General features: G+C 44.1%; 1 protein-coding gene across 1 annotated transcript; it reads right to left on the bottom strand.

Annotated features, from left to right (window-relative positions):
* Nucleotides 1-7756: 7756 nt before the first annotated feature.
* On the bottom strand, nucleotides 7757-9861 carry LOC114623820 (endogenous retrovirus group K member 6 Gag polyprotein-like). Its single transcript, XM_028770531.1, has 2 exons — nucleotides 9211-9861; nucleotides 7757-9109 (listed from the first exon to the last, which is right to left on the bottom strand). The coding sequence occupies exons 1-2, from the start codon at nucleotides 9859-9861 to the stop codon at nucleotides 7757-7759; spliced, it is 2004 nt and encodes a 667-aa protein (XP_028626364.1).
* Between the last annotated feature and the right edge of the window lie 1188 nt (nucleotides 9862-11049).

Raw genomic sequence — 11049 nt, 5'->3', positions numbered from 1 at the left:
TTATTTTACTTATGAGTACACTGTAGCTGTCTTCAGACACACCAGAAGAGGGCATCGAATCTCATTATGGATGGTTGTGGGCCACCATGTGGTTGCTGGGATTTGAACTCAGGACCTCTGGAAGAGCAGTCAGTGCTCTTAACCACTGAACCATCTCTCCAGCCCCCGAACTCATTGTTTTTAATAGCTGAGTAGTACTCCATTGTGTAAATGTACCACATTTTCTGTATCCATCCCTCTTTTGAAGGACATCTGGGTTGTTTCCAGCTTCTGGCTATTATAAATAAGGCTGCTATGAAAATAGTGGAGCATGTGTCCCTGTTGTATGTTGGAGCATCTTTTAAGTATATGCTCGGGAATGGTATAGCTGGGTCCTCAGGTAATACTATGTTCAATTTTCTGAGAAACCACCAGACTAATTTCCAGAGTGGTTGTACCAGCTTACAATCTCATCAACAATGGAGGAGTGTTCCTCTTTCTCCACATCCTCTCCAGCATGTGCTGTCACCTGAGTTTTTGATCTTAGCCATTCTGACTGGTATGAGATGGAATCTCAGGGTTGTTTGGATTTGCATTTCTATGATGACTAAGGATGTTGAACACTTCTTAAGGTGCTTCTTGGTTATTCGAGTTTTCTCAGTTGAGAATCCTTTGTTTAGCTTTGTATCCCATTTTTAAATCAGGTTATTTGATTGTCTAGAGTCCAATTTCTTCAGTTTTTCATATACGTTGGATATTAGCCCTCTATGGGATGTAGGATTGGTAAAGATCTTTTCCCAATCTATTGGTTGCCACTTTGTCCTGAAAATGTCCTTTGCTTTACAGAAACTTTGCAGTTTTATGAGGTCCCATTTATCGATTCTTAATCTTAGAGCATAAACCATTGGTGTTCTGTTCAGGAACTTTCCCCCTGTGCCATGTGTTCCAGGCTTTTCCTCATTTTCTCTTCTTTTAGTTTCAGTGTATCTGGTTTTATGTGGAGGTCCTTGATGTGGACTTGAGCTTAGGAGATCTTTCCATCTTCTGAGATCTGCTTTGATTTCTTTCTTCAGAGTCTTGACGTTCTTGTCATACAGATCTTTCACTTGCTTGGTTAGATTCACACCAAGTTATTTTATTTTTGACTATTGTGAAGGGTGTCATTTTCCTAATTTCTTTCTCAGCCTATTTATTTATTGAGTAGAGGAAGGCTACTGATTTGTTTGAGTTAATTTTATATCCAGCCACTTTGCTGAAGTTATTTATCAAGTTTAGGAGTTCTCTGGTGGAAGTTTTGGGGTCACTTAAATATACTATCATATCATCTGCAAATAGTGATATTTTTACTTCTTCCTTTTCAATTTGTATCCCTTTAACCTCCTTTTGTTGTCTAATTGTTCTGGGTAGGACTTCCAATATTGTATTGAATAGGTAGGGAGAGACTGGGCAGCCTTGTCTAGTCCCTGATTTTAGTGGGATCGCTTCAAGTTTCATTTAGTTTGATGTTGGCCACTGGTTTGCTGTATATTGCTTCTACTACCTTGGATTCCTGATCTTTTCAAGACTTTTACCATGAAGGGGTGTTGAATTTTGTCAAATGATTTCTCAGCATCTAGTGATATGATCATGTGGTTTTTTTTCTTTTAGTTTTATACTTGATTGCACTGATGGATTTCCATATATTGAACGATCCCTGAATTCCTGGGATAAAGCCTACTTAATCATACTGAATGATTGTTTTGATGTGCTCTTAGATTTGGTTTGCTAGAATTTTATTGAGTATTTTTGCATTGATATTGATAAGGGTAATTGGTCTGAAGTTCTCTTTCTTTGTTGGGTCTTTGTGTAATTTAGGTATGAGTGTAATTGTGGCTTCATAGAATGAATTGGGTGGTGTTCCTTCTGTTTCCTTTTGTGGAACAGTTTATAGAGAATTGGTATTAGGTCATCTTTGAGGGTCTGACAGAACTCTGCACTAAAACCATCTGGTCCCGGACTTTTTTGGTGGAGAGACTTTTAATGACTACTTATATTTCTTTTTGGGTTATGTAACTGTTCAGATGGTTTATTTGCTCCTGATTTAACTTTGGTACCTGGTATCTGTCTAGAAAATTGTCGATTTCATACAGATTTTCCAATTTTGTTGAGTGTAGGCTTTTGTAGTAGAATCTGGTGATTTTTTTGAATTTCCTCAGTTTCTGTTGTTATGTCACCCTTTTCAGTTCTGATTTTATTAATTTGGATACTGTCTCTCTGTCCTCTGGTTAATCTGGCTAGGGGTTTATCTATCTTGTTGATTTTCTTAAAAAAATCAGTTCATGATTTTATTCTTTGTATAGTTCTTCTTGTTTCTACTTGGTTGATTTCAGCCCTGAGTTTGATTATTTCCTGATGTCTACTCCTCTTTGATGTGTTTGCTTCTTTTTGTTATAGATCTTTCAGGTGTGTTGTCATGTTGCTAGTGTATGCTCTCTCTAGTTTCTTTTTGTAGGCACTTAGAGCTATGAATTTCCTCTTAGCACTGCTTTCATTGTATCCCATAAGTTTTGGTATGATGTGTCTTCATTTTCATTAAATTCTAAAAAGTATTTCATTTCTTTATTTCTTCCCTGACTACATTATCACTGAGTAGACTGTTGTTCAGTTTCCATGTGAATGTGGGCTTTCCATAGTTTTTGTTGTTATTGAAGACTAGCATTAGTCCATGGTGATCTCATAGGATGCATGAGATTTTCTCAATTTTTTTGTATCTGTTGAGTCCTGCTTTGTGACCTATTATATGGTCTACTTTGGAGGAGGTATTATGAGATGGTAAGAAAAAGGTATATTCTTTTGTTTTTGGATGAAATGTTCTATAGATATCTGTTAAATCCATTTGATTCATAACTTCTGTTAGTTTCACTGTATGCCTGATTAGTTTCTGTTTCCATAATCTGTCCATTGATTAGAGTGGAGTGTTGAAGCCTCCCACTATTATTGTGTGAGGTGCAATGTGTGCTTTGAGATTTAGTAAGGTGTTTTTTTTTTAATCAAAGTGGATGTTCTTGCATTTGCCACATAGATGTTCAGAATTTAGAGGTCTTCTTGGTTGACTTTTCATTTGACGAGTATGAAATGTCCTTTCTGATCCTTTTTGATAGCTTTTAAGTTGAAAGTCGATTTTATTCGATATTAGAATGTCTACTCCAGCTTGTTTCTTAGTACCATTTGCTTGAAAAATTGTTTTCTAGTCTTTTACTCTAAGGTAGTGCCCTGTCCCGCGGGGCAGCTTTTGTCGCAGGGTCCCTCGGAGAAGGCGAGCCTAATGGGAAGAAACAGGGGAGAAAGAGGCGCGAGACCAAGCAAGGAGAAAGAAGGCACAGAGCCAGCTGAATCTTGTCAAGGTCTCACTTTATTGCGGAAGCTGCTACAAGATATACTGTAGGGAGGAGGAGGAGGGGGTGGCCTCTTGGGACATGTGGCAAGGGTTTAGGGAACTGGGTTAGGGAACTTGTGGCTGGGTGGGGAATGGAAAACTAAAATTGGGTAAGGGAACATTTAGGTAAGGGGCTTAAGTAAGGGGTTGGGTAAGGGGACAAGCTGAACTCTCCGTGGTAAGCCGCAAGCTCTGTGCAAGCATGCTGAGAACAAGGAAGTGACTGTTGTTCTCACGGTGGCAGAGGGCAGGCTGCCCAAGCCAAGTGTTTTTAGCTCCAGGGTATATTATCCTGGCCCCCGACAGGTCCCCCTTCTGTGACTAATAAAAAAAGAAGGCAACTTTGTCCCAAATCCCTGTCTTAGGCTAGCCAGTGTGAGTCCACAGCCGACACTCAAAGGACGATGTTTTAGAGAGGACAGGGTGGCACCCGCCATTTGGCACCTCTGTCGGCTGAGGTGGGCACATCCAAACTGCGGCCCCTGGCCTCTCAAGGAAGTTACATACATGTGGCACCGGCATAATCCCGTCCTGGGGATCAAGGGCTGCTGGCCTCAACCACCGTTTTGGGGGATTGCTCATCTCCGTGCAATGGGTCTAAGCCCAGGAGGTGCAAGAGCCAAACCCGAAAGGCACAAAGGCCATGGTGGGGAGGGTTGCCGATCTGGCCTTTAAAGGTCGCAGACCACCACAGAAATTGTTGATCGAAGTCATGGGGGCGATTTTGTCTTTGGGGGCCAGTTCATACCCTGAGGCAGAACACTAAGGGCTTTGTGGATGGCAGGGCCGATGGCCCCACGGAGAGAGCCAGTCCCCAACTAAGGTGGAGAACTGGAGGCCTGAGGGTCTGGGGGATTCAGGAGCGGCATCATCATCAGGGAGGGGTGGAGGGCCCGGGGATCTGAGGGAACCCAGGGCAGCATCATCATAGAGTTCTTCTATAGCTTGCTTATCAATCCGATGATAATGTACCTGTGGAAGTCTCAGAGATGTATCAACACGAGATTTTATTAAGGTGGTTAATCTTTTAAAGGCCCATGGGCCAAATGAAAGTAAAAATAGCAGACCCAGAAGGGGCCCAAGAAGGCTTGGAAGCAGGGTCGTAACCCAAGGTGGGAAGGAGAACCAATTTTTATACCAGGCCTCTTGTTGTTCTCTTTGTTTCTTTCTTTCTTCCAAACTGGACTTAACCTTGTTTATACTATCTTGAACTAATCCTGTTTTGTCTACATAAAAGCAGCATTCTTCTTTTAAGGCCACACATAATCCCCCTTCTCTGATAAAAAGAAGGTCAAGTCCTCTTCTATTTTGGAGGACTACCTCAGAGAGAGAAACCAAGGAATCTTTAAGATTTTCAAGTCCCATTTGTAGCTCTCGAATGTCCTTGTCTATGGCCAGGGACAATTGGTTGTACTTTTGGTGGGAGGTTATAAGAGAGGCAATGTCTGTGCCTGTTCCAGCCGCCCCCAGTCCTAGAACTACGGCCAAGGTGATGGCAGAGATTGGTTCTCTTTTGGACCGGACTAAATGGTTCTCAATAGAAGGAGAAAAGAGGAACTCTTCTTCATGATGAAAAATCATCTTGGGAAAAAGTTTAACAAGAATGCAATAATCTCTAGAATCTAAAAACCATGGAGTATAGATAAAAGAAGTGAGCCCTCCAGCACAGGTTAAATAAAATCCAACAGGAGCAATAAGATACAAAAAGGTAGAATTAACTTTAAAAGTCTCATTACAGATAGGTTGTAACTCTCGAGGGGGCAGCATTTATGGCCCCAAGAAACAGGTGCCCAAGCCCCATGTTTGGCTCAGAGTAAGTTTAGCCTCACCACTATAGTAATTGAGAACTTTTGTTGAGTTATTAGTAGCAACTAAATTTCCAAAAACAGCCACCCCTTCATAGAAAAGGGGGTTTAGGAGAAAAACATATCCAGCAAGGTTGAAAACTGGTATCATTATTGGCCATCAAGGTGGCAGCCGAGGCATTTACAAGCTCAGCAAAAAGTGGGGAGGCATTGGTGGATGGCTTAATAAAAGGAACAGTTTCTAACAAAGGCACTGACTGAGCCACATATGCACTATCGGTAAACAAATTAAAAGCACAATCTGTAAGAGTCTTAAAGACTTGAATAACTGCAACCAGCTCTACCAACTGTGCTGAGGAAAATTTTGTTTGGACCCTGGAGACCTGTCCATCAAGCCGAAAGGCTGCAACCCCGGAGGAAGATCTATCTGTAAAGACTAGGGAGGCTTGGGGAATAGGAGAATTTTTGGTAATTTTGGGAAAAACGACTGCTTGATGTTGAAGGAACTGTATGAGCCTATCAGAAGGAAAATGGTTGTCTATTTTTCCCTGGAATGAAACACAATTAACAGCCCAATCATCAGAAGTCTGTAAGAGCCATTTGACCTGAGCAGCATTGTAAGGGAGGCTGACAATGTCAGGGTCTTTACCAAAAAGTTTGAGGGAAGTCTCTCTTCCCAGCTTTATTATTTGTGCCACCAGGGATGGATAGGTAGGCAAAACCTTAGCGGGGGTGGCAGGTAGATGGAGCCAATATAAAGGCTTGGATTGCCATAAGAGTCCTGTGGGGGCAAACACAGTGGGGAGGATCAACAACCACAAAGGGGAGGCAGGAGAATAATAAGTAACAGTCTGTTGTTGAATAGCCTTCTCTACACGTGTAAGGGCAAAGGCAGCCTCAAGGGTCAATGTGCGGGGGGAAGAAGGGTCTGAATCTCCCTGAAGGATATCAAAAAGGGGTTTAAGTTCGCCAGTGGTCAGCTTCAAATATAGGCGTAGCCAATTTATATCTCCCAAAAGGCACTGAAAATCATTAAGTGTGCGCAGGGAGTCTTTTCTGAGCTCAGTCTTTTGGGAAAAAATCTTAGAAGGATAAAGCTCAAAGCCTAAAAATAAATGGGGGGGCTGAAGCTGAACCTTTTCGGGGGCTATCTGCAGCCCAAGATCTTGGAGGGCAATAACCAGCTGTTGGCCTGTCTCAAATAAAGCGATCTCATCAGGACCAGCCAAAAGAATATCATCCATATAATGAATGATATACAAATCAGGATATTGGAGACGGAAGGGATCAATGGCCTGTGCCACAAATTTTTGACATAGGGTAGGACTATTAGCCATGCCCTGGGGCAAAACTCTCCACTGAAACCGTGGAGATGGGCCAATACAATTAACAATGGGAAGGCTAAAAGCAAAATGCTTACTATCTTCTGGATGTAAAGGAATACAAAAAAAGCAATCTTTCAAATCAATAACCATTTTATAATATCCTTTGGGTATAGCCACAGGGGAGGGGAGGCCAGGCTGAAGTGCTCCCATCGGAACCATGGTCTTATTAACTTCTCTGAGGTCCTGGAGTAATCTCCACTTTCCCCCTTTCTTCTTAATTACAAATATAGGGGTATTCCAAGGAGAGGTGGAAGGTTCAATGTGGCCAGCATCTAACTGTTCCTGCACCAACTGCATGGCCGCTGAAAGCTTATGTTGAGGAAGGGGCCACTGATCGAGCCAGACAGGGGAATCTGATTTCCAGGTGATTTTATCTGCCTGACGTGCAGGAGGAGCAATGGCCCTCAAGAAAAATTTGAATTATAACCTAATCCTGAACGTGAATGTTTTGGCCGGACCTCAAGGGGAGTGGGAGTCCCCTGGTTGTTTTTACCCAGGCCCTGGCCAGGAATAAATCCCTGATCTAGCATCTGATGGGTAACAGTCACAGAGGGGCTAAACATAAAGACTCCCATTTGGCTTAAAATATCTCGGCCCCATAGGTTAATGGGGAGGCCTGGAACAATAAAAGGTCTAACATGTCCAGTATTTCCTTCAGGGTCTTCCCAAGTTAACAGCTGTGAGCTTTGAAGGGTGTTAATAGACTGACCAATGCCTTGGAGGTGAGTTAAGGAGGGTTGACAGGGCCAAGAAGCAGGCCAATGGGCCTGTGAAATTACTGTGGAATCTGCCCCTGAATCAAGGATGCCCTCAAAGGTTTTGCCATTAAGTTTAAGTTTCAGTTGTGGGCGTTCTTGTGAAACTTGTTGAACCCAATAGGCATCGGAAGACCCTGGGGTGGAGGCACCCCGGGGCTGCCCCAAAGAGGGTGCCAATGTATTTAGTGGAAGGGGAAGAGCTTGTGCAATACGCTGTCCTTGGCGAATGTGGAGGGGTCCTCTGGAGCTGGAGGCCAGCACTTTAATCTCTCCGGAATAATCATTATCAATAATTGAAGGAAAAATAGTAACTCCTTGGAGGGTGGCTGACGCTCTGCCTAAAATCAAAAAATAAGTTTGGGGTGGGGGGGCCAAAAACACCAGTAGGAATTATCTGGACTCCTCCCCCAGCCTCTAATATTGTATCGGAGGAGGCATTGAGGTCCAATCCTGCGCTCCCTGGGGTAGCCCTATGGAGGGTTGAGGCTGATCTGGGAGCTGTTGTTGAAGGGTTTGTTGTGGCCCTGCCTGGCTGTTCCCCAAGGCTGGCAGGAAGGAGACTGGCTGAGGGGCCCGGGGCTGGCCCCGCCCTCCGTTTCCCGAAACTGGTGGGAGAAGGTTTCCTGAAACATCTGTTTTAGAACGGCAATGTTTAGCCCAGTGCCGGCCACGTTTACACCAAGGGCAGAGCCCTAAGGGCATAGAGTGTTGTTTATTTGTCTCTGGGCCAAGGGGGGCAGCAACATTAGTAGGGCATTGGCGGGCGAAATGGCCCGCTTGGCCACAGCGGAAGCAGGATTTATCAGATGTCTTATTCATCACTGCTCCTATAGCCATAGTAGCTGCCTTATCCATCATTGCCCCCATGGCCATAGTGATGGCCTGTCCCACTTGATGTCCAAAGGGATCTATATCTGCACAAAGACGAATCATTTGGCTAACTTCCAGGTTATCTTTGCCACGTAAGGCAACACGACAGGCGGGGTTTGCATTTTCTAATATAAGTTGTTTAACCATCTTTCCCTCTGTCTCTTCAGGCCCGAACATTCTCTCTACAGTTTCTTGAATCCTTGCGACAAACTGTGCGAAGGGTTCTTGGTGACCTTGTGTGATTTTACTGAGCGGAGAGAAAGCAGATCCTTTAGGAGGCATTACTCTCCAAGCACCTAAAGCGGCCTCGGCAGTCTGAGCTAAGATGCCAGGCGACAAGCCCTTTTGTTTTTCTTCAGAAGAATACTTGCCCTGTCCGCAGATCTTATCAGCTGACCAGGAAGCGGTGGGGGCTAAGGGATTTCTCTGGTTGCGGCTGGCAATATTTTGTGCTCGATCTAAAAACTCTGCCTTCCAAATTAGAAACTGAGGCCGGTCAACAACTGTTTTTATTACTTTAATCCATTCTCCTGGTAAAAGATATCCATTGCCTGACAAGCTCTCAAGGAGAGACAGTGTAAAGGGAGCATTTGCACCATAATTTTTAATGGCATTATGGAGATCTTTAATATGTTTAAATTTAAGTGGCTTAAATGCAGGCTGAAGAGTTTTATAATCTCTTTGGTCAGCTCCCTCACCCTCACTGTCACTAGATGGCTGATTATCAGTGTCTGGATCATAGTCAAGGTCGGAAGGGGCTTCAGTAGTATCAGGGGCTGAGGGCTCTGGCCTCTGCTCAAGTGCTGCTGCACGAGCTCGAGTGAGAACAGGAAACACTTTCGGCCCTGATTTATTGGGGGGCCTCTGGCGGCTTTTTGTTGTTTTACTATCTGAGGTCTGGGGAAAAAAGGTATTTTTAAGGGAGATCTGCAGACTGTCAAACTGTTTAGAAAGATCAAGACCTTTTGTAGGTTGAGGACTTCTGTTAGCTCTCCAACCTTAGCTGTAAGGTCAGCCTTAGCTTTACACAGGGGCGCTCGTAAAGAAGGAAGAAAAGCTGGGCCTGTAAGGGTTGGTGGCAAAGGGTAAGGAGGGGGTGAGGACCAATCTTGGTCATGATATCTGGCAGCCTCTTCCTCCAGGGTGGCAGCATCCCCTGGGTCCAGAGGCTCATCTCTGAGGGCAATAAGGGATGGATAAATTTGTTGAGGCAAATATTTTAAAGGAGTAGCCTCTGAAGTAGCTTCTGAAGGCATATCAATAGCAACTGGCAAGGCTCTGGAGGGGGCCTTGGGGGCCGGTGGTGAAAGCGGCCGGAGACAAAACTCGGCGACAGAAAGGAGGCGCCTTTTTTGAGGATCATCATCATCTGCCTCTAGAATATCTCTAATAAGTCCCCAATAGGAAAAGACAGTGGCTGGGACACTATCAGGTCCTTCTCTAATCAATTTATCATTAAGTTCTCGGCCCACTTTTTGCCACTTTTTTGGATGGATGGTAGGACCATCAATTATAAACCAGGGACATGCCCCATCAATATACAGAAAAAATTTTAAAAGATCTTTCTTTTTAACTCTTATACCTCTTTCCCTAAGACTATTTTTTAGGTCTTGAATAAAAACTGCTTCCTTAGAAAGTTTCTGTCCCATGACTACTGCTCGTTGGCCACCGATCAGCAGTCTTCAGGGGCACAAGGTAGACTTGTGCACTCTCTACCGCGTATGTGCCAATTGCAACAAAAACACAGCAGGAGAACAAAAATAAACTCTAAAACAAGACCTACTCCTATCCACAAATAAAAATCCATATATTTTATGCCCTGTTCTTGAAAAACATTGAACGAGGTGACTCACCGCTCGTTGGACTGGCGAGTTCACAGTCTTCGGAGCACTCAGACACTCAAAGCCGGCCGGCTACGATCGGGACCTCGTTCGACTCGTCTTCAACCCACGAGGGGTCCCTGTTCGGGCGCCACTTGCCCCGTCCCGCGGGGCAGCTTTTGTTGCAGGGTCCCTCGGAGAAGGCGAGCCTAATGGGAAGAAACAGGGGAGAAAGAGGCGCGAGACCAAGCAAGGAGAAAGAAGGCACAGAGCCAGCTGAATCTTGTCAAGGTCTCACTTTATTGCGGAAGCTGCTACAAGATATACTGTAGGGAGGAGGAGGAGGGGGTGGCCTCTTGGGACATGTGGCAAGGGTTTAGGGAACTGGGTTAGGGAACTTGTGGCTGGGTGGGGAATGGAAAACTAAAATTGGGTAAGGGAACATTTAGGTAAGGGGCTTAAGTAAGGGGTTGGGTAAGGGGACAAGCTGAACTCTCCGTGGTAAGCCGCAAGCTCTGTGCAAGCATGCTGAGAACAAGGAAGTGACTGTTGTTCTCACGGTGGCAGAGGGCAGGCTGCCCAAGCCAAGTGTTTTTAGCTCCAGGGTATATTATCCTGGCCCCCGACAAGGTAGTGTCTGTCTTTGTCACTGAGGTGTGCTTCCTGTATGCAGCAAAATGCTGGGTCCTGTTTATGTATCCAGACCATTAGTCTATGTCTTTTTATTGGGGAATTGAGTCCATTGATGTTAAGAGATATTAGGGAAAGGAGATTGTTGCTTCCTGTTATTTTTGTTATTAGCTGGTGTTTGTGTGGTATCTTATTTTGGATTTGTTGGAAGAAGATTACTTTCTTGCTCTTTCTAGGGTATAATTTCCTTCCTTGTATTGGAGTTTTCCCTCTATTAACCTTTGTAGTGCTAGGTTTGTGGAAAGATATTGCGTAAATTTGGTTTTGTTATGGAATATCTTGGTTTTTCCATTTATGGTAATTGAGTGTTTTGCTGGGTATAGTAGC

The sequence above is a fragment of the Grammomys surdaster genome, unplaced genomic scaffold (genome assembly GCF_004785775.1).
Source record: "Grammomys surdaster isolate TR1022 unplaced genomic scaffold, NIH_TR_1.0 202, whole genome shotgun sequence".
Classification (NCBI taxonomy): domain Eukaryota; kingdom Metazoa; phylum Chordata; class Mammalia; order Rodentia; family Muridae; genus Grammomys; species Grammomys surdaster.
This window is presented reverse-complemented; position numbering and strand designations above follow the sequence as displayed.